Source organism: Equus asinus, chromosome 19 (genome assembly GCF_041296235.1).
Source record: "Equus asinus isolate D_3611 breed Donkey chromosome 19, EquAss-T2T_v2, whole genome shotgun sequence".
NCBI classification, from domain to species: Eukaryota; Metazoa; Chordata; class Mammalia; order Perissodactyla; family Equidae; genus Equus; species Equus asinus.
Genome location: NC_091808.1, coordinates 4,167,824 through 4,191,560, shown reverse-complemented (window position 1 = coordinate 4,191,560; position 23,737 = coordinate 4,167,824). Strand labels below are relative to the sequence as shown.

General features: G+C 42.4%; 1 protein-coding gene across 50 annotated transcripts in view; it reads left to right on the top strand.

Moving 5' to 3' along the window:
- Nucleotides 1-23,737, top strand: part of LRRFIP1 (LRR binding FLII interacting protein 1) — a 137,699-nt gene that overhangs the window by 110,405 nt on the left and 3,557 nt on the right. For 24 of the 50 annotated variants that reach the window (XM_070489305.1, XM_070489285.1, XM_070489284.1 and 21 more), the window contains 9 exons: nt 419-454; nt 893-1,018; nt 2,541-2,612; nt 4,655-4,825; nt 7,074-7,166; nt 8,100-8,192; nt 9,372-9,464; nt 10,801-10,942; nt 13,202-16,239. In XM_070489305.1, coding sequence (XP_070345406.1) covers nt 419-454; nt 893-1,018; nt 2,541-2,612; nt 4,655-4,825; nt 7,074-7,166; nt 8,100-8,192; nt 9,372-9,464; nt 10,801-10,942; nt 13,202-14,943 — 2,568 coding nt within the window. In that variant the 3' untranslated portion in view covers nt 14,944-16,239. Of the gene's footprint in view, nt 1-418; nt 455-892; nt 1,019-2,540; nt 2,613-4,654; nt 4,826-7,073; nt 7,167-8,099; nt 8,193-9,371; nt 9,465-10,800; nt 10,943-13,201; nt 16,240-21,076; nt 21,127-22,708; nt 22,827-23,489; nt 23,570-23,737 lie in introns of those variants that run through there. The other 26 variants (XM_070489317.1, XM_070489316.1, XM_070489313.1 and 23 more) reach the window with 7 other exon arrangements.

The window sequence follows — 23,737 nt, the reverse complement described above, 5'->3', positions numbered from 1 at the left end:
AATCCTAGTAATTGCAGTGGGTAAACAAATTTGGGGCTTGTCGTCCGCTCCCACACTGAGACCTACACAAAGAACTGTAGAAATCTCTAAAGTAAACCTATTCGAGTTTGATTCATTGACAAATCCCTCATTATGGATCTTTCTGTGATCAGTGTGTGCTTTGTTTAGATGTCATCGTGTTCCCATGGAAACTGTAAAAGTTGAAAAACCAGCAAAGTTCAGCCTGGCACCCTGAGCTACCCGCGCCTGTTTCTGTGTCTGCACTGCCTGGCAGAACATATCAGAGATTCTCCTTGGCAAAGTAGTTCTTAAATTACAAAGGAAGACAAAGTTTTATTTTATTATTGTCTACCCCCTAAATCCAGATTATCCATTTAATGCTTTTAAGTATTTAACATTTGTCCATTTTCCTCTCCAGGTTGAAGAGAGAGGAGAAAAGGATTTCACCGAGAAGGTAAGAAATTTTTCTAAGGCTTTACATTGTGTCATTTATAAACCACAAGGGTCCCAAAATGTATGGATGAAACTGACAAGAAAATATGTTGCTTGATCTTTAAAAAAAATGTTCACCAGTGAGTGAACAGGACTAGTGTGTGGCCCACCAGCAGGCGTCACATCCTTTGGGGGGTCCCCAGGAGTCACTCTCAGTTTGTTACGTACTGCAGCAGTGAAGGAATTTATGATGGGCTTGACATGGAGCTTAAGGTTGATCCAGACAAGTTCCCAAGCATCCATGAGGCCCCTCAAGGTGAGCCTCTCTTTACTGCTTTCTGTAAGCCCACTGAAAATTTTCTAATTTGGAAACTGAATTCAAGTAAAGGCACCATAATCGTAGACGTACAAGTACTTTGGGTTTTGTCTGAAATCTCTTTTGATCTTTCCAACATTCTAGGGGTCTCGTAGCCTGCCCAGCCTGTCTGCAGCCACACTGGCCTCCCTGGGCGGGACTTCCTCCCGGCGGGGAAGTGGGGACACTTCCATCTCCATAGACACGGAGGCATCCATTAGGGAAATCAAGGTAAGACTCACTTACGACTTAGAGGAAGCTTTAGGAAAATCAATCTTCAAGTAAAACGAGATTTAATTTGTAAAATTCCAGATCTTTCTTCTTGGTCCCAATCTCTCCTACCTCCCACACATGTGATGTTCTAATAACACCAATACCCAACTCAGTTATGGTCTCCTGCAGGAAGCCATCCCTGACTGCCCCACCCCAGCAGGGCAGACCTCTGCGCTCCCTCACTCTGCAGGCACACCTTGATGAGAGCCTCGCCATGCCATGCCACACGAGGTGCCAGCCCTCTGCACATCCAGCGTGCATAGGCATTCAGTCTAGATTTTTTGGAAACTGTTGGACCCCGGATTACTCTCTGCTCCCAATGACACTGAGTATTTTCCCACCACCTTACCCTGGGAGCTTCCTGCTCTCTGCCTAGAATGCACCGTTCCTGTCTATTTGTGGTATGCAGAAGGTGCCTTTAGAAGATAAACCATCATTGTGTTTTAGTTCTTCTCCTACTGGAACGTAGGCTTTATTCTCTGTTACATCCTTAACACTCAGCGTGGGGCCGGGCGCTTGGGAGCACTCTCTGCGTGTGAGAGAGAAATGCAGTAGAGTTTGTTAAAAGTCACCGGGCACGTTGCATCGATGCGAAGCGAAGTTCAGTTCCTAGAATTTGTGTCCTGGAGAGCAGAGCCAAGGCCAGAGGGAGGAACTTGAAGATCAGATCTGGCTTCCTCTAGGGAAGAGCTTTCTAGTAAATAAAACTGGTTAAGAGGGGAACCGGCTGCCAGTGGTGTCTGGACAGCTGGATGACCATTTGCCAGGGGGGTCAGAGAAGGGATGTAAGCGTGAGCTGGGGGTTGGACTGGGTTCCCTTGAGGGTGCCTTCTGACTCCTGTGCTTTAGAAGAACAGTTTTTTGGCCGCTCTTTGTTTATTCCTTTACTACATCGAAGCAGAGTTTGCTGCAGTCAAAGTTCATCTCTGCTCTTAGGTTGTGAGCGCCATCATTTGTTCGACGAGCATTTACTAAGAGTCTAGCTCACGCCAGGCACCAGGCACCAGGAATGTGGTGGTGAACAAGACAGGCAAAGCAGAGACCTGGAGCCCCGTAAACGCAGGGACAACTCTTGGCTGATTTCATCTTTAGTATCCTCTGCATCTTGCACAGAGTTGGAACTCACAGAGCTTGGACGATCTATTAAATAGGAGTCAAAGAACTTGTCCCATTTTCGGAAGCTCTTTGGCCTTGTTTTATAAAATTGTGCAAAAGTTTCATAGGAGGTGCACCTGCATTTTATTAAAATTGTGTGAAAATATCATGAGATACGCCTAAAGTTTAATCTTTGTAATATTGAAATTTATTTTAATTTCTTTTAACACTTAAAAAAAGAAAAGGAAAATTTCTGCTCGGACTACCCAAATTAGGGGAACTACCCAGAATTAGAAACAATTGAGAGCCTCGCCTCCCTTTCTTTGTGGTCTCGGTCAGGTTTTCCTCCCTTGATGTCATTTGCCTTTTTTGCCGTTTCTCCCAGGAACTGAATGAGTTAAAGGACCAGATTCAGGATGTAGAAGGCAAATACATGCAGGGATTGAAAGAGATGAAGGTACCAGTTTGCAGAAGTGTGGGTTTGTGATATTAACCCAACTTAACTTTAAAAATTCCAAAAGAAGAGCTTAAAACTGCATGCTTACTCAAAAGAGGCTCCAGCCTGTAGAAGAACTCACAATGGCAGGAACGCTAACTAGCATCGGCGTGTGTGGTGTGTGTGCATCGTTTTCCCAAACACAGCTTTTGAACCAAGACTTGAAAACTTTAATTCCTCCATAGAAAAGATACTAACATATTTCCTGGTGCACGTCTTGTACTTGCCGTCCCTCCCCCGGCTGAAAACCAGTTTCCCATTTCACACAGAAGCTTACCATCCACTTGCAAAAGGATTTTTCGTTTTCTTCACTTTCCGTAGTAGTTACGTACAAACGATGCCACGCTTAATTTGCTTCTCAAAATATCTGACGCCTACCAATAAGGCAGTCCTTATTGCTATGCTTTTGAAACATCCAAATTATTCGCATCCTGTAAAATTTTACGAGTTGAAGCAACGTCTGAATGTGCTTCGTCTCGGATTTATTTGAGTAACTACACGCTACTTTTAGAATGTGGAATTACCGCGTTGTGCCAGCCAGGAAATTTAGTTGTCACATTCCTTGAAGGTAAGGTGAATAGTCAGAGACTGTGTTCTCTGTCTTCATTAGGCAGCTTATGGCAGATTGTGGATCTAGCAATAGATGGTAAAGCTGGTACTTCCTTTTCAGCTCTCCAGAAAGTACCTGAACAGTGGTCTGAGCTCAGTGTCACAGGGTCACTAAATAGGGGATATTTTTGTTCTAACATGACTACTTAATCACTTTCGTATTTGTCACCTCTCTTTAAAAAGGGGGAAAATTGGGGCCGGCCCCATGGCAGAGTGGTTGAGTTCGCATGCTCTGCTTCAGTGGCCCAGGGTTTCACTGGTTCGGATCCTGGGTGCAGACACGGCACCACTCATCAGGCCATGCTGAGGCGGGGTCCCACATAGCACAACCAGAGGCACTCACAACTAGAATATACAACTACGTACTGGGGGGCTTTGCGGGGGAGAAGAAGAAGGAAAAAAAAAAGAAGATTGGCAACAGATGTTAGCTCAGGCACCAATCTTTAAAAAAAAGGGAGGGGGGACTTATGACTCTGGCCTTCAACTCATGTGAAAAGGGAGCCAGTGAACAGCCCAGGAATCACTCGTTCCACCTAACGTTGTTACCCTGTTTGCAGGTGTGGGCGAGACCAGCAGTGGTCTCTGTGAAGCCTCCCCATGACACCTACCACACCTAACCAAGCAGTGGGGTGGTTTCTTTAGCTGGGAGTAGTTTACCCCCAGGATTCTGCTCTCTGTTCTCCTGGAGACGCCCGCCCCTGATGTCTATTTTGGGATCTAAATGCTACTGTGCTCTGTTACCTGGCCTGCGAGGCTGTGTGCCCCAGAGGGTCGTGTTTATTTTGCAGGCCTCTTTCCCCCAGCTGTCCTTTCAGAGGAATGACCTTTGTCTTCCCAGGACCTACCCAGTGAGGCCTGTGTACCTTGTTGGGTTGCCCTATGAGTCGTAAATCTGAAATTCCACTGCATCCTTTCCTGGTTCATAAGCCCAGATGGGGGTAGTCGGCGGCTTGTGGCAGGCGTTTCTGTTCTTTGAGCCACCACGCGCTGGCACTTTCCCAGGTCTGGCCACATATCTTGAGTGACTACTTCAGAAACTTGTTGAACAGCCCAGCCCACTCCAGTGGGCCACTGAATCATGCGGCGAGGACTCCACGGCCTCTGTGACAGAACCCTTTCCGTCCGTGTGTCTCCCTTGTCCTGGTGACCACATGAATCGTTTTCATCCCCAGACACAGTTATTAACTAATTTTCTGAGGGATGAGAATTTGATCAAATCGAAAAGGGGATATTTCTCTGCATTTGAAATTGCTGTCTGTTTCCAGTTCTCATTCATTTGCTCTAAGAAATAAAGTCTAAATTTAGGGCTGAATTTTGTCTGTTTAAGAGTACCAAGCTAATCTTTGTTTTTGTTTTCTTCCTACTGTTTCAAAATTCTGACCTTGTTCCTGCAGGACTCGCTAGCGGAAGTGGAAGAGAAGTATAAGAAGGCCATGGTGTCTAATGCCCAGCTAGACAACGAGAAGACAAACTTCATGTACCAGGTTGACACCCTGAAAGATATGATGCTAGAGCTCGAAGAACAGCTGGCTGAATCTAGGCGACAGTATGAAGAGAAAAACAAAGTAAGCTTTAGGATGAGAAAGAATGGTAGAATATACAGGTAAATGGTATATATAAGAATGGTAGGACATATATAAATAGTATACATGAGAATGTTAGCATATATAGTCGTGCACTGCATAACGATGGGGTCACGTTCTGAGAAATGTGTCCTTAGGTGATTTCATCCTTGTGTGAAAATCACGGAGTGCACTTACACACACCTACATGGTATAGCCTGCTACACACCTGGGCTATATGGTACTAATCTTATGGGGCCACTGTTGTATGTGTGGTCCATCATTGACCAAAATGTTGTTATACAGCACATGACTGTATGTAAATAGATATATTTGGTATGTGGTATATACATATATGATGAAGATGGGGGGTGTGTGTGCATATGTATATGCATATAATGGTTTTTTTTAAACAATGGTTCTCCACTTGTCCAGGAAGCTGAAACATCTGAAAATAAGAACCCCATGCTCTTTGCTGAGGGACTTGAAATATTGATATGCACAATTTCCATACATAAACTAGAGACCGTTTTTCGGAGAACATTTATGTTTTGCATGTAAAGTCAAGTCATGACCCTGAAAACACATGCCTGCGAAAGAGCTGGCGTGCTTAAAGAAGGCAGGATTGCATGCTCCAAGATTTTCCTGTTAATCTACATTTCCTGATTTTTATTTTCCTATCTCTTAATACCATAAAGAAACAGTCAATTGCACATATCAAAGATTTTAAGAAACGTATATTCATTTATTTTATGCTTCTTGGGAAAAGACACAATTACTCCATTTAAGAATTAAACACCTTCATGAAGCTCAGAGGGGGGAGAGTCATATTTGGGCTTTCGTTAAGAAGCACTGGAATTAATGTGTTAAGTTATGGTATCAGCAAAAAGCATGAGCGTGCGTTGAAATGAATGACAGTAGCCTGATTAGGTGAACCCTGGGCTTAGATCTTCATTGTGAGATCCAGAGCAAGGAGTACTTGGTTTTCATAGTTTTAGGAATTAGTTGGTTTACCAAACCCTAGAGTATTGTCCAACTTTTCAGAGTTGCTGAGATAAATAGAAAATTTAATTTGTGAGTGTCATTATCTTTAAAAAAACAAACAAACTGGCTCTATCCTCTAAATCCCGAGGGTTAAAACCAAGGTACCATGAACACTCAAAAGCCTCCTTCTTTGACTGCTGTAGAATTAAGTGAGAAGCTAAAGAATTTTATCCATGAAGTTCCTGATAGCTGAACTCTGAAACAAAGGAGAAGGTTTTCATGAGACCCGATGTCCTGTTGGGATATAGGAGCAGAGAGCATATCCTGAACTGCGCTTGGGTGGGAGGGCGCTGTAATGCATTCTACATACTCCTAGAATGTCCTCATTTGGGCATCAGTAAGTAGACCAAGGACCTCCAAATCTAATTCCAGAGAGGTTAAATGATGCTGGAATGTTGTCCCAAGCTGGGGCCATGGGCCAAGCAAAACCCAACAGGGAGGTCCTTGTCACAGCTAGGAGAATACCAGTCACCCCCAAACTTCAGAAAGTGGGTGAGCAGACGGTGGATGCTAGGGTGAGGAGCTAAGGTCAGATCTCTTCTAAAATAAGTCAGCTAACGGATCTAGGGAAGGTGTACCTTGCTGTCTCCTACACTGCTGGCAGTTAGTTGGGTACCAAACCATCATTAGGGACTGCGCTGCTGGGACAGAGCTGAGCGGGAGACCAGAAGAGCTGTGGTGATGGGTGGCTGGGGTGAGTCTCACAGAGGGGAGGGACGGCCTAGGGGAGCAGCTTTGTGTTGGCAAGTGCTTTACTTCCCCCACCTTTTCTGTGTTGTCCCTGGAGTATAGAGTTGGCCATCCACTGTTCATGAAATAAGCTTGCCAAAGGAGACCATATTTATCCCCCTTGTCATCCCAAAGGATAAATCCTTCGCAAAGCTGCCTCCTCCAGACCCTGAGAACAGACAGCCCTCTGGACTACCCCAGGCATCCTGGAGAGGGACCCTTCCTTGCTTGCTTAGAGAGAAATCAAGAAACACTTGTTGGTTGTATCAACTCCTCGGGTTAAATTTATAGTAAATCATAGGGGCATCTTCTAGAAAGTCCAGAGAAATGGGTTTGTGCTGTTAAAAGGGCCTTGAAAATTGTAATGATATGGTAAAAGGTAATTTGTTACAAGGCAAATGTAAATCATGGGAACAGTTACAAGAATGACAGAAAAATGTGATTCTGCTACAACCTTAGCACTCTTTTCCTTTTATAGGAATTTGAAAGGGAGAAGCATGCCCACAGTATACTGCAATTTCAGTTTGCTGAAGTGAAAGAGGCCCTGAAACAAAGAGAAGAAATGCTGGAGGTAGGTTGCTTTTTCCTCTTTTTCTTTGTCTTTTGTGATTTAGGAGCATTTGGTTGGTTCCTTACTGAAGTCACCAGTTTTCTTGAAAATTGAGAATTTAGGCTAATTCTCCATGCCTCGCTTAAGAAAACAGTCCCTTCCGTTAGTGAAGATCCTCATTCATTGATGCTTTTGTGTTTGTTTAGGGAGATGTGGTAGACAGAATAATAGCCACTGAAGACGCCCCTGTCCTGATCCCAGAACCTGTGACTGTGTTACCTTACACAGCAGAAGGGACTTTGCAGATGTGATTAAGGACCTTGTGATGGGGAATCATCCTAGATTATCCGAGTGGGCCCATTGTGATCACAAAGGTCCTTATAAGAGGGAAGCAGGAAAGTCAAAGGCAGAAGTAGATGTGACCACGGAAGCAGAGGCCATGGAGGAAGGGGCCATAAGCCGAGGAATGTGGGCGCCCTCTAGAAGCTAAAAAAGGGAAGGAAATAGATTCTCCCCCACAGCTTCCCGAAGGGAACACAGGCCTGCCGACACCTTGATCTTAGTGCCTAAGACTGGACTTCTAAGCTCCAGAACTGTGAGAGGAGAATTTGTGTTGTTTTAGGCCACTGAATTTGTGGTAATTAGTTGCAGTGGCAATAGGAAACTAATTCAGGGTTGATTTTTAAACTTTTTAACTTAATCAGAACGTTAGTACCTCCAAGTAAGAATTTCACTCAAGCAAGTTTTCTTCGAACGTTTCTTGAAGCTGGGGAGGAAGGACAAGGAAAGAGTCCTAACACGCCAAGAGAGGACTCAGGATCAAGGAGAGGCAGTCGTGCTGGTTCCCGCACATGTGTTTGTTGGCTCACTGACTGTCAGAGCTCCCAGACTATCCAGAGTTTCTTCCTGTCTAACCCTTTATCTGCTTGCTTTCTATCTCTTCCTATTCTTCAGGAAATCCGACAGCTACAGCAGAAACAGGCAAGTTATATCAGGGAGATTTCTGATCTTCAGGAAACAATAGAGTGGAAAGACAAAAAGATAGGGGTAGGCCTTCCAAGTCTTTGAAAATCTGTTCAAACGGGCAGTCTGCTTAGCGGATTGAGTGCTTTCAGCATCTTGAGTTTGCAGAAACGCTTGTGTGAGCATGCATGCAACCCCCATGTGACACAAAACTAATCACACTGTGAAGACGCCCACTTACCCAAGTGGATATTAACTCTGAATTGGAAGTTGACTTTCAATGTGCAGATTCGCATTTTGTCAGCATTGACGGGCTCTCTGCCCGCTGTGAGTGGGCCGGCGGCACACTGAGATATGAGGAGTGAGGAAGGGAGGTACTGGGGTGGGTGTGGTGTGTGGAGACCCAAACCTCTTGGAATTCCTGCCTGGTGTTGCCTTAGTCTTCTTCTCAAAGAGGTTTGAGGAAGCTACAAAGTGGCGGGTGCTATGTCCCACGTATCCCCACCTTGAAATCTCCCAGGGGAGGCCTCAGACCCTCTCCCTCCACAGGAAGAGGCAGCCCACCTGTATTTAGGGGTGAGGAGGAGGAAGAAAGGAACCCACTTAAAGGAACTGCTATGCTCCGTAATGACCAATGGCTTCCAAGACATTGTGACTTGTACTGCATGGCTCTGATAAAGATCTCCAGATGTTCTTGCCCATCATTGTCCATTTACATCTCGAAGCTGCACCTTGTTTTCACGTTGATATGCTCATCCACACTTATTTGGGATTTTGTGAGCGTGTGTGTGTGTGTGTGTGCTTTAGGACCACTTTATGTTTATCTGTGACAACAAACACTGAGAATCAATATAGAAAAGTAGTCTAAATTGCTAAAATAGTTGTCACTTGGGGGTTCTCAAGCATTTCCTCTTATTCTTTATTTATCCCACATCTCAGTGGGCATGTCGCTTCTGTTACTTTTTTAACACAGTGCTGTGAAACCACCAACTAAGCTAGAAAATGATGCAAGCCACGTGGCCTCCGGTGCCTTCAAAATGTGACCGTCTTGCAGGGAGCATGAAGAGTCATGTTTCTTGGCTGGCATAAACTTAGTGAAAAGCTTGTTACTTGCATTTTGTTTGTATCTTTAAGCAGATTCTATCTAATGCCTTAAGCCTGTCTGTGTTTTATGTAGTAGAAGGTCCTCCTTATTCCTGCTTCTTAAGTCACCTGCTTACCCATGCGAATCTTCTCTCTCTCTTTGCTCTGCCACACACTCAGGCATTAGAGAGGCAGAAAGAGTTCTTTGATTCCATAAGGAGTGAACGAGATGATCTTAGAGAAGAAATAGTCACGCTGAAAGAGGAATTCAAGGTAGGAAGCCAAAATATAGTTTAAAAATAAAATCCAGTTGACAACAGCAAATTCTGGGATTCCCAAGAATGGATATGTGTGTATGCTGGCGTTAATTAATTTTACGTCACTGATTTTAGTTCTGTCAATAAATTCGAATCTTAGGTTAACTGACACCAATGGGACATATGAAGTAAATATAGATTCAATGGGGTATATGCCCATCGCCTTTAGATCTTTACAAGCATATCTGACCTTGAAATCAACTCTGATTTCCAAGAATTTTTTGATATACTGTTTAAATTTTTTCTCATATTCATTAATAAATTCTCTAGGACATTGCTCAAATTTAAGGACTTCTCTGGCTGAACATGGGTGAGGCTCATAGTAATTAGACTTTGAGATCCACTGGATTGTAGGAAAGTTCCATGTCCTGTCTGGGCCATGTCAAGGGATGTTCAGCTGCTTGCTGGACACTGAGTAAAAAAAAAAAAAAACCAATGGGCAGCAGTGGGAGCCAGAGCTGTGGGTAGGCTGTCAGCACTGTAGGAGGCAGTGTTGAGAGAGGGTATGGCCATGGCAAATTCCTGCATTGTGAATGGAAACATATCAAGTTCGGCCACCTCTTCTGTTCAGGGGTCAAGGCCAGAGCAGTAAACCAGAGGGAACAGGCTTAGGGCTCAGGTTCCTAAAGCTGCTCCTCACTGAGGCCGTGCGTCCAGCATTGGAGAAGTCTCCAAGCACAAGAGAAAGACCTGTGAGCGGCCGGGGGCAGTGAGTGAGTGACCGATGATAAGGTAGGGATCCTGGAGTCGTGAAATGTAGCTGTTTTAAAATGTTTCACTATGTAGTGAGCGTGAATTATATTTCTTTTGAATATGCCAAACATTCTAGCCACTTCTTTATTCCTCCTGTAACATAAGTTTCCTTCATTCCTTTCAGGACACATACATACTTCTTTCTCTATATGGGTCTCTCTTTTTAAAGAATACAACCAGGGTTTGAAAAGTAAAGGTCACTTTACAGTGATTTACTTGATGTTCCACTTTGAGGCAGCCCACAGGCCATTACCTCCAGTTAGAAAGGATGCCTGTTGAAAGTGTCTTGTCACCAGTACATTAAGACATGGATTGGAACATGTAAGAAAGAAGTAACCCATGGAGGAAGTCATCTTAGATTTGTGTGTTTTGATGGAATACTGACCAGTGTGGTGCCTGACACTTCTTTGACTCTGTAGGATTTTCCTCTACTTCAGGAGAAATAGTTTTTTTATTACTATTATTATTATTATTAATAAAATAGAGTCTAACCTGATATCACTCAGTGAGTATTACGATGAGCCTGTTTTTATTCCCAGAAACATGGAATAATCCTAAATTCAGAAATAGCTACCAATGGAGAGACTTCAGACACTCTCAATAATGTTGGAGCCCAAGGTCCCACCAAGATGACAAAAGAAGAGTTGAACGCCCTCAAGGCGACAGGGGATGGGACCCTAGGTAAGTCCTTGTTTTCTTCTTCCAGTCTTGTTTTCCTCTTTCCGTCTTCCAGTCAGCACTGGGTCACCTTCCATGCATTATTAGAATTGGAGTACTCATCACTGATCAATTAACAATCACACAGCATGCCATTTGTTCTGTCACTTCATGGGAATCTCCTTCCCAAACGATGTGATCACCCATGTGTGTTGTCTGGCCTGCATCTCTGTTCAGTGCTCACCACCGATGGCTTAAGAACACGTTTCTTTTGCTTCTCAAAGCTACTAAGTGAGACTGTGAATGCAAGGAAAATAGTCTCAAATTAAGTGACAGTTTCGACAGTGCTGTTTAGTTTTGCTCAGATATGTGCCACGTACGGCTTTTTAACTTATTCCATTACAGAATTGTCAAAAAAGATCAGAATGACAGGGGCTGTAAAGTAGGTTAGTTGACCATGTTTACAAGCCAACATTGCACATCCTACACACCGTTAAGAGTTTTGAGGGTATGAGGTGTCTGTGGACAGCAGATTGGGGCCTGTGACAGAGTATGTCTTGGCAGGTAGCCGTGGGTGGGGAGCGTGGTCCGGGTGGAGGGTGTTCCTTACCAAGGAGAGTCTGTGCCTGTCCTTTTGACAGGGGAATGTTCCTTTGTGTGTCAAACTTTTGCTTCTGAAAGAATATAAATTGGAAAATCCAAAAGATTGTAGGAGTCTTTGGCGCAATTTGCAAATATCTGAAAAGATTCGCTCATTAATATTTGTCATAATATTTGGCTTTGGGATAAACCTTCAGAATGTGTTGTGCAGCCTGAAGTTGCAGCCTGCGAATAAGAGCTCACTTGCCCCTGGTTCCAGTCATCTTCCAGCTGTTCACAGTGAGGCTGGAATACGGTCAGGGCCCATGACTTTGATGTCCATTTGGAAACTTTCTTTTTATTTCTTTTTATTTATGCAAATGTGGAAACCTGTAGGCCCTAGCTTCTCAGGACTTGCTTCCTAGGGAGGCGCTTCCCTATCTTTATGACCATTAAAGGAAGACAGGTCTTTTAATTGTGTAAAAGTTGCTGAAAGAAGATAAAGAAATTTCCACCATACCTTTATATTAGCTACCTGGGCAGCTAAGAATTTGATCGTGCTGCTTTTGTTCAAATATACATTTTCTAAATCTTCAGTAACTGTTGTGAAATGAATGCTTAAAGAACCAGAAATATCATTTTGTAAGTGGTCTCCTAATGTTTTGGATCACATATCCTTATCTGTAAAGGATTGTGGTAACTTCTCAATATATATGTTTATTTTTAATTTGCATACATATACTATCTCGTTACTATAAAATGTACATTATAAAACATAGGCACTAATAAAATTTTTAAAAGGTGAAGTAAAGCTAGCTTTAAATAGACATGCTGCTAGTTTCTCCATTTTCCCTGGGGTAAGTGCACCCCACTATGGAGACCATTGAGTTCTAGAACTATCAAGCTTTGACTTTTTTGTTTGGAGAATCTAAAATATGACTGTTCATTCCAAAGCAGTAACATGTTCTTTAATTCATAATTCTTTAACTGATGAATAACTTATTATTAATTAGGTGGTCATCTTGATCTTAAGCATGTGCCTCCTGCTGGAACTCTCCACATTCCCTTAGGGAATGGAGCCCAGGTCTTTAGGGCACAGGCTGTTTTCTCAGGAAGACTGATTAGGTGGTGGAGAGTAGGTTTCTTTTTTCCTTAGATGAGCTATTTCAAAAGTATCGTCCTTGAGGTTGACCTTGAGGCTAAGTTTCTTAAGATGAACTGGATGTTCCTTTAAACAATTACTTGAAAGCACCTTTTGGGGCTGGGTGATACGCAGTGCAGCTTGACGACTGAAAAAGTATGAGTTGTCGAGATATGCGTTGGGAAATGAGAATGGGGAACAGGAACCTCAAGTCCTTCTTAAACCCATCATTTTTGATTGTTTGGCTGCCTGGTCCAGAGCTCTTTCTATTTGTTAAAACTTAACTTCACCTTTGAAAATCATTTCACACAAAATGGCACCAGCAGCCGCTCTTGCCTTTGCGATGGTGGCGGCGGCCTCCGCTGATCAAACGTTTGCTAATGCAGTGGCTGCTTTGCCGCACAGAACTGAGAAAGGCTTCTGTTTCGTGTGATTCTTTGATGACTCTCTCTGTCTTTAGGAATGGGGTCGGGTGGGAGTGAGGACATGTGTTTACATTGTAATTATATGTTAACTGGTCACCACATCATGGGGTCCCTTCAATTTTCTCAATGGTCTTTTAGGAAGAGCCAATGAAGTGGAGGTGAAAAATGAAATTGTGGAGAATGTGGGGAAAAGAGAAATCTTGCAGAATACTGAGCAAGAACAGCACAAAGAGGACCCAATAAAGGATTATGTGGACACAGAGGTGTTACATCCTGGTGAAAATGCTGAGGACCAGAAACCCTCTGAAGACAGTGCCCCCTCCCTAGGAACGTTAGCAAATGCTACCGATGAGGAACAGGTTCAAAGCCAAATTCTAGAGAATGCTTCCTTCCTTGAAAATACAGAGCAGGTAGAGTCAAACGAGGTCCTAAACAGGCCAGATGATAGGACGGAAGCATCCGTTGAGGAGTCCAAATGTTGGAGTGATTTAGATAGTGAAATCCCAGGGCCTGTGATTGGGCAGGATGGCTGTAATGCCTTGGATATCGAAAACCAAAGTAAAGAATCTGCAGAAAAACAGGAAGAAGAAAAACAAGAAGACTTTAAAACCAACTTGGGAGATGTTAGCGTAAAACCATCTCAGGAATCTGCTCCTTTGCAAATATCTGAAGTTGAAAGGGTGAGCGGTACAGACACTGGGGAGCAGAATGGGAGCCCCACAGAGGGTGTGGTAGAGGCAGGGCTAACTGGATTTGAGGAGCGAGTGGGCACAGTAGCCTCGAGTCCTCCAAGGGACAGCAATGACACCGAGAGTCATGATGAAAAATGTGTGGTAGATGCCCCCAAAGAGTTGGACCCAAGCACAGGGCATGATTTAGAGAAAGAACTCACCAACCAGGAAGTGGCTAAGCCCAAGGAAATCCCAAGTCAGTGCGCAGAAGTAGGTGGGGAGAACAATGAAGAAGAAGATGACGGAAGGGAATTGAGGGGTGAGAAACCAATCCAGATGGAAGTCCAAACCATCCCGTCTTCTCCAGCAGCCGAAGACAGTGCTCAGCAAGCAACAGGTCCAGGTATGGTAGGTGCCGAAAGAGAACCCCTAGATATGAAAGAAGCCGATGAAGAAAAGAGTGACCAACAGGGGGAAGCATTGGATTCATCACAGAAGAAGACAAAGAACAAGAAAAAGAAAAATAAGAAGAAAAAATCACCAGCCCCTGTAGAAACCCTTAAAGACGTTAAGAAAGAGTTAACATTTCAGAATCCAGATTTACGTGAAGTTAAGGAAGAAGAGCAGGTCAAATTTACTGACGAAAAACCAGTTGTAGAAGCACAAAATGAGGTCAGTAAAAATCCAGAACAGAAAACTGTAGCAGGAAACAGTGAAAATGTGGATTGTCCAGAAAATCCTAAAATTGAGTCGGATGGAAACCTTAACCAAGAAGATTACGATGTAAACACTAAAGCAGGGAAAGTAATAGCTGATGGAGACACATTAAATTTTGAAGATGATACAATTCAATCACCAGACACTAGTGATAAAGAATTAGATGAAAGTGTTACAAAAGATGATGCTAAAGCAGATGGCGCCACTCAAAGCCATCCTCCAGAACCAGAGAAGGAAGAAGCGTCCGACAGCGCCCTGCTCGAAAATGAAAGTCCCTCAAATGACATTAATGATGCCTCTCAAACAGAAAGTACAGAGGGGCATGTAATGTCAGAATATCCAAGTCAGATAGTCGGGAAGATTTCAGATAGCAATAGTCTAGAAAACGATGACTTGGCACTGGCAGGAGAGTTGCCAGATTCAGAAATCGGAGAAGAGATAAGAGGCAGAAATGAGAAGGGCAAAAGCAAAGAAGACTGCTCCTTGTCATAAGTTGAGGCTTGCTTGTAAGGCAAAGTTCTAGAGAGGGGCCAAGCCTGCACAGTAAGTCCAACTGTAAAGACTCTTGTCTGTTATCTCCACTGGTCAGATGCAGAAAATGTTCTAGATGGATATAGATGCACCATATGACAATCAACCACCGAATTAGATACCTACTTTAAGTTATAGCCTGTTACTTGTAGATTTATATTTCATCAGTAAGTTATCACCCAGATTAGGAAGACACATTTGTTATCAGTGTAAGTTCTAATCGAGAGCATTCCAGTAGTATCAAACAATAATGTACACTGTTTAGATTCCTGCCTGAAATCAAAGAAAAATATTTAGCCCTTGCCTTTAACTGATATGAATGCGGATGTTCCTGAGCAAATACGTCGCATCTACTTAAAATGACCAAATAGCATTCTATTTCCACATGATGAGCATAATTTAATTTGTCTCAGTCAAATATATGTACTTTCATATTTGATTTTGATATGTACTTTATAACTCGTATGGTATTTTATTTTAAAAGGAGATAAATGACCGACTAGCATATAGGGTGCTGAGTGATAAGATTTGCACCTTAGGACAATAATGAATCATATTAGCGAGGTCTTACGTGCCTTTACCTCATGGAAGTATTCTGTCTTAAACCAATATTTTTGGATCTCATTGTTGACAGTTCCTCAACTTATTTTGTAGATTTTGACTTCACTTCATGGTGGTTATGCACCAAAGTCATTTTATACAAAGATTTTAATTTTTTCCTGGAAGAGACATACATTGAAATGGCATTTCCCACTGGAGTATTTGGGTGGGGAGAATCATACCTAAAATTCATTTTTTTAACCTTAAAATGATTTCTTTATTTGTCTACTCCTTGTTCAGAAGAGCAATTCAAAAGGTTCATGTTCTTATGCAAACGGCTAATTAGACTGTAACAGGATATTTTAAATAGTTGACTCCCTTTGGGTATTTTGGTATAAATATTTTTGTTTGTTGTTTCTCCATATATTCTTATCGGAAAATTCTTGTTTTGATCTTTCTGAAGGAAATATATATTCTTTATATAAAGAAGCAATTAAAAAGTAATTGTGAAGTTAAATAAAAAAAATAATTGTCAAAGACTAAAATGACAAGGAAATGTACGTTATGAATGCTGTTGACAATTTATGAGAGTACATGAATTCATATTACTGTTACAAGATATCATTGAGTACAAAAAAGACCAAAACCTCAATAAAATTTGAGGCAAACATAATAAGTGTTATTATGTAATTGAAATAAAAACATTTTGTAATTTCACAGCCTGTGATTCCACTCTTTGGGCCAGTTGAATTCTGACTGTGGCTACTGTTACACCTAATATCATCTTTAAAGTGCTGTCTGCTTCTGGGTTGCTCATTCCCATTTGGGGTTCTGAGAAGGACTCACACCTTATGCCCTTTGCCAGTAATGAGTGAACTTCTCTCCCGGCGTCTAGACCCAGGCTAGTGTTGGACCACCCTTGGAAGAATTGAGAACATCTTCCCTCACAGCATCTCCTGTGATCGGTGGTTCTCATGAGGAGCCCATTAAGAAGGATCTCCATGCTGTTGCTCTGTTCCACATGCCAATACTTAGAGGGTTTTGGAGAGTATAATGAAAATGGCAAATAAACATGACTATTTCTGTGTAAGTGTCCTAAAATAGAGGATAATGAGACTGACAAATCCTCTCCATTCTTGCCCTATAAATAGAGAAATATGAGGCTTGCTAGAGATTCAAATTCAAGGGCTGCAGAGGACTTGCACAGGTTTTAGTTGACGTCTCTAACTTTAGCAAAGCTGCATTCACACTGGAATGCACATGGGGAAACAGCCCTCTTTCCTACTTCTAAAGGCCTCTGGGGAAGTGATTCAGCAACCAAACTCACTAAATGGTGAAATCATCAAACCATTTTAAGTTCTTTCCTTTCCCATGTTATTCAACAGCACATTTTAGGACATTATGGTCTACTTCTCATCCCTCAAGTCAGCCATCCAGAATCTCAATTATTCACTCATTTGTGTAATTAATAAACATTTTTGATCACTTTGTATATGGAAGGCACTGTACTAGGGAACAAGCAGACAGGGCTCAGCTTGTAGTGGGAGTGGACAGCTGAGAATCAGGAAGTGAGCAAAAAATGTAGAAGAAAATGAGGATTCTGAAGAGCCAAACCATTCCTTGATAATCTAAGCGCCTTCATTGGGAACAATTACTCTGCTCCAAGGGCAAAATGACATTACAGCTCAGCACAGTAATTGTTGCTCACATGAAGGGCCTTAAATTATCAAGAAATGGTTGCCGTAGGCATATTCAGTTTAAGAAGGCATGGAAGTGTATAAGGCAATTTGGAAGGTTCAATGTCAAAAGATTCAGACTCAGAAAACAATTGAAAGATTACCTGTCAGCCACATCCCCAGAGGCACCTGGACCACTGAGGTTTCACCATAATATAGAACAGAGAGAAACACTGACTACTGACACCTTAAATCAAAAAGCTGGGATGGTTTTCAGCCACAAACCAGAACATGCTTACTGTATGTAAAACGTAAATCTTCCTTCAAAAGTATAATGAAGTATAATAATGCATGTATGTAGAAAATAGGGAAAGTTAGAATTTTGAATGATGTTATTTGATAAACATATAAAGGTTAGGAAGCAGTTAAGTGTTTGAAAGAGATTTTAAGAATGAGATGCGTTGACCACTTGCTATAATGTTTAGTATTTCCATTTAACGGAAAACCTAATGACCTGAATATTTAAGTTTCCACTGTCACTAGGAGCCTGGAATGCTCCTTTTGTGGATTTACAGTTTGGGTTTGCTGTCTTCTGTTAATAGACTCCTTGTACAGCATGCCACCACGGCCATCGAAACAACAGTAAGATTCGTTCTAAGTGTCCAGGCTCCAAGAGGAGAGGAAGGAGTGTTTGTGTGTGTGTTGTGTTCAGAATATGTGCTTATTCAGCGTGATGGTCATAGAGAGGGAAAACTTCGTCTTTCAGAAGAAAACCCCTTTCGCTCTTGCCCTTACACCCTATCCACTGCCCCTCTCACATCAAAGACTCACAGAGTTTTCGAGATTGAATGGCTTCAGCTGTTCAGCTGAACTGAAGCCGGCGGCGGCTGATGTCGGGAAAGAGTTCCCATCTGTACAGACCTCTTGGGCCGTGTAATTGGAGAAAAAGAATCGCCTTTAGCAACCCGTCCCTGTTCTGCCTTTTGCAGGAAGGAGCTGCTATCCTGTGATGGGAGGCTGGTCCCAGCGAGGGTCGAAACTGTCCACGTGAATTATAATCGAACTTACTTAGAGGAGGGAGTAAAGAACTGTACTTAGTGAGAGACCTCAGTGTCCCCCTCTTTGTCTTTGCCAATACGCGGGGGATGGTGACTTTGCTCTGCAATAGGGAGAAGAGACCGGAGGCCCATGATGGCTGACATTAACTCACAGGAGGAAAATTATACTCTTGATAGTTTGTTATTATGAGCAAGCTACTTACCCTCACTGCACCTCATTTTGCTCTCTGAAAAAAATGGGGTTAGAACCTGCCTTTTAGAGTTGTGGCGAGGATCAGACCCAGGTAAAGCACTAAAAAGATGTGCTTAATGACTGTGGTTGATGCTGGTGGCTGACCTTGCTGTCATCCCGGTGACAACGTGCAGACTGAGGAGACCAGGAGCTCAGAGAATTCCCATGCTTCTTTCCAGTGCTGCCCCAGGGACGGTCTGTAAGGCCTTACCTCTTTCTGCTCGCCTCACTCTCTCTAAAATGCAGACCAGAAAATTTGTTGGAATTTAATATAGAAAAACCATATTTTAAACAATGTAATTCTTTAACAATATTACTAAAATAACTTTAGTCACTGACTCATTTTAACTTCCCAGTATAAAGGAAAATTCTAAATTTGAGACATTGTGGCTTCATTTTCTTTGAGGCCTTCTTTGTAAAAACTGCAACTATGGTCTTTAAATGAATAGTTTGTCTATTTATAAATTGAGTGTTATAGACCAATGAAGAGCAATGCTGCTTAGGAAATATGGGAGTTTGTGATGCTCTTGTTAAGTATTTTAATAAGTATATCAATGATGTATCACTATTCACTCGACAAGTTAGACTTGATTTTTAAAGCTATAAAAAAGGAGTACTCATTTTCTTCATATCAAATAAATTTGCTTCTTTCTTTTTTCCATTGGCACCTGAGTTAGCATCTGTTGCCAATCTTTTTTTTTCTTCTTCTTCTTCTCCCTAAACCCCCCAGTACATAGTTGTATATTCTAGTTGGAGGTCCTTCTGGTTGTGCTGTGTGGGACGCACTCTCAGCATGGCCTGATGAGTGGTGCTAGGTCCGCACCCAGGATCCAAACCAGAGAAACCCTGGGCTGCCAAAGCGGAGCATGTGAACTCAACCACTCGGCCATGGGGCTCGCCCCTCTTTTTTCCATTTTCTTGAAACTATTCAGTTTTAACTTTCTTCTCCAATTCTGCTTTAAAATTTACCTTCCTTAAAAGTTCCACTTCTCTCTTGATTTTTCTTGTTCTCACCTAAGACTAAAGGTCAGATTACCCTTATTTTTTTTTTGCTAGCCCTATTATTACTTTTTAACATTTTTTTTTTACTTGCTATCTAGACTATTTGAAGTCTTTTAATAGAAAAAGTATATGATAAAATTGTGCAATAGATATATGAGCTTCAAGTTCACTTTCTGGGAAACTCGATGTTTCTTATGATGCCTGTCGTTTTTGTATATAGGAATATAAAATATATAAAATAAAGTGAAAAGCCATATTGAATAAAAGAGCTGGGTTTATAACTACAAAAAAGTTTTGTTTCAGTGTTGGGTGGGTTTATGGAAGAGAAAGAGTAAAATATCTGTCAGAAGCAATTTGTATGTAAATTAAAATGTAACTCATAAATATCATAAATTTATATTATGCTTAACATTTTCTGGTTTCATTTATTTTGTTATTGTGCTTTTCAAAATAACAACTTAGGGTGTTTGGAAAAACAATTAGAGAAACCGTGTAACCTGGATTAGAATGGGGAGAGATCATTTTTTTAAAGGAAAACAAAGGTGCGTTTTATATGAATTATTTCCGTTTCCCATGGCGAATCAAAACCTGGGCAGTGTGAGAGCACTGTCCCCTCAGGAATGAGAGCCTCGGGCCAGGAGTCCGGGTCCAACTCAGAGGTCTGAGTTTAGATCTGGAAAAAGAGTGGAGTGCAGTGGTTAGGGATGTAGCTACTTAATCATGCTGGGCCTCGGGTCCTTATCTGTAGAAGAGGAATGTAGTCACAGTGCCACCCATGGGGCTTTGTGGGTGATGGCACAAGCTGCTAGGACAGTGCTGCAACAGAGAGGGGGCACAGTACACATTAGCATCTCTGTCACCATCACGTCATCCTGGTTTTGCCTTAAAACTGGTGTCGAGTTTTGCCCAAACCTCTAACCCCTCTCTGTACTCTGAAGATTGTTATTAGTCAACACCCTTTCAGAGCGAAGGGGTGCAAACTTATATATCTGGGGTGGGAGGAATGACAGAAACCTAAGTAAGCTATTGACCGTATTCTTCCTCGAACGAATAACCACTCTTGATAAGTGAGTTAGCGATGTGTTGTTAGCAGACTTAGGATTTGTAAAAATATAGTCAAAACTCTGACACTGGTGAGTCTAGGAGAGAAACGAGAAAGAGAAATACTTCTGGCATGTGAACTTGGAAAGTCAAGGCTAGTGCAAATACTGGTGATATTTAATCATGATGCTCAGCGTGTCTGTACCTTGCTAATGATGTTAAACCATGAAGCCTGTGAGATCTTGTGTTGCAGTGTGGTTTGGCCCTAGAACTCTTGCATGCTAACCCAAAGTAGAAGATTAGCCTGTTGCATGCAGCCGGATGCTGCCCCTGACGAGACAAGCATGTTGTGGAGGTTGACGCAACTCAACCTCCATTGGCTGAGTTCCTCCCCAGTCCTGTGTGTGGCCTCATTCACTGTGGTACGTGTATAATACCCCCATCTTCAGATTCACTAACCTGAATGCTCACCCTTCACTTAAGCAATTTGCTGAAAGGTGCGGTCCACGGATTCACCTCAACCTGTATCTTTCTGATTTCTTTAGATATTAGGTTGAAAAAGCTTGTTGATGAACGGGAATGCTTATTGGAACAGGTAACAATCTTTTTATTACTTTTATGAGTTCCCTAACTGGGCACCAGAAACCATGAACTTTCCCTTCCTTACTTCTTGCTTCATCAAGACACCCCTAACACATCATGCCTGTAAAGGACTATCAAGCCAACTGGCACTCTTAATATTTTTATCGAAGTAGAAAATCAGAAGTCACATGACGTTTGGAGAGGATGTCTCAAAGACTCAAGGCCATGGAACTGAATTTGCTACACTCTCCATGATTTGCTACTTAAATATTTATGTAGAAGGCCTGGATTAACCATTGAGAGGCAAGGAAGTTGGAGTCATTCCAGACATCACTCCTCTTGCTTCTACTGGCCTGTCAAAGTCAGCTTTGTAATCTCTCAGTGATCAGCACCCGTTTCCGGAAGATAATTTCTTCGTTTTAGCTGATCAAAGTCGTTTTAACTGTGGTCCATCACACTTTTCTACCTCAAGAAATACTAAACAGTTGTCCTATTTGGTCTTTCTTGCATGCAGGGCTGTTATTAAATCATTCCACAATCACTTTGGAAGGGAAATCAGTTCTTCCCATTTTCCCTCACAGTCCTAATCAAAGGTATTTGCCTTACTTTTTACAATTCCATTGAAGATTTCTCTCAAAATGGGGGAAAGTACCAAATTGTGGTGGGAGGATTCTTTTGAAGTTCCTGCGACCTTTTACAAACAGTATCCATGGCAATTCTGTGCTTATTTTCTTAAAGCAGCATGCACCAATGGTTGTATGTGCTTGGGGGCCTGCTCTGCTTGTCTCAGTGTGTGTCGGGACTTCCAGTGAGTCCACAGAGATTGAAGGTTAACAGGAAAAGGGCTGGGAGACTCCCCGTTATACACCAAAAAATTCTACAGTCGTGGCTGTTGACTGCAGTTCCAACTACACGTGTCTCTCTCCCATGGAGAGAGGAAAGCTGCGTCAAGGCCAGCTCCCTGCACTGGCAAACCTGGACTTGATCGGGTTCTCTGAGGGAGCACAGGGCTCTGCTGGGAACCCCATTACAGTCCTTTTGTGTCTGGAAGGCTCCAAGTGGCCCTTCCTGGCTCCTTAGTAAAGAAAGCAAGGTTCATAGCACACTGACTTGCTAACTCTTAAACATTCAAACTATTTTATGCACAATCTCCTCCTGAATACAAGAGGAATTTCAACCTTAGCGATAACTTTTCAGCCAGACTTACAAAATAATTCATGCCTGATATGGTAAATATAATTCCATTTTTGTCCATTATACTGTTACTTTCAGAGAAGAGTAAGTACTAATGGTGGGAAGGTTTGTCATTTACTTGGGTGGGTTTCTTTGTTAAAGGAGAGAGGCTCCCTATCTTCCTGGTGGATTGTAGAGTAGATTGTAACCTTCCACAACATTTCTCTTCTGGTTTATTATGTAACCCCTGTCTCTGGCACTCTAGAGACACGTGAAATAATTGCAAGCAACATCCCATTGTAATGACAGGAGCTTGGTTTTATCCTTTACACGCTGCTCCCTTTCTGATGGGCTCTAAGCTCAGCTTTTCAAACTCATTTAGAACAGAGAAATTAACATACTTTGTTGGTGGGTGTTTCCAGATTAAGAAACTCAAAAGGCAGCTGGAAGAGAGGCAGAAGAATGACAAGCTGGACCATCTGCGCCCCGAAGATGGTGTCTTAGAAAACGGAACAGATATGCATGTGATGGATCTACAGAGTAAATGTCAATCTTTGTGCATAAGTAAACTCCTTCCCATGTGCTGTTTTTATTGTACTTGTGCGGGAGGAGGAAACCAATCGTGGCAAAGAATGCCCAGTGTTCCCCATGTCCCCCCAAAAGCCCTTGAGTACAAAAGCGGAAAGAGGTTTCTTTGTGGTATAGAACAAGGATGGGCAGGTGGGCAGAGCAAGGGTGTTTCTGTCTGAGCCTAAGAAAGAGAACTGGTGCCCCAGAATGGGCACCAAGGTACCACCACATGACGCCCTGCGAGAAACCACATCTGCTATGCTGGATATAGCCGTCTTTTGATCTGCTGATTGTATGGGAAAATTGGAAGGTATTTTTATATGCTAGTAAACTAGAAAAAGGTTTAGGGAAATAAAATTATGCCCAGTCTCTCTCCTCCCTTTCCCCTAACCCCACCACTTCTTTGTCTTCTCTGCTCATAGGCACTCTCTCCCCTGGGTGCTTTGCCAGCCTGGGTCCATGGGGAGAGAGCGCCTTCTCCTATGCTAGCCTGGGTGAGTTGTGGGTCGACAGGCCAGGACCTACAGATTTCCGAGAGGATTACAAAGTAAGGGCTTGGTTCCCAGGAACTATTGTTTTAACATTTTAAAAGCCCACAAGCTTAACAAATTTTCCTTCTCTTTCAACCTTTAGGGGATGCCAACAGACAGATCAGCGACCTCAAATTTAAACTTGCAAAATCTGAGCAAGAGATAACTGCATTAGAACAAAATGTACGTGCACACTTGTAAACAACAATGGGCAGCCGAACTGATGATTAACTGAAGTTTTCTTTGCTAGAACTCACCCCTGTGAGGCTCAGGATAAAAAGCAGCAGAGATTTTTTTAGAACCAGAAAGGTCCTCAGTGTGTGTCCTACAAAGAGAGAAAATACGCAAGGA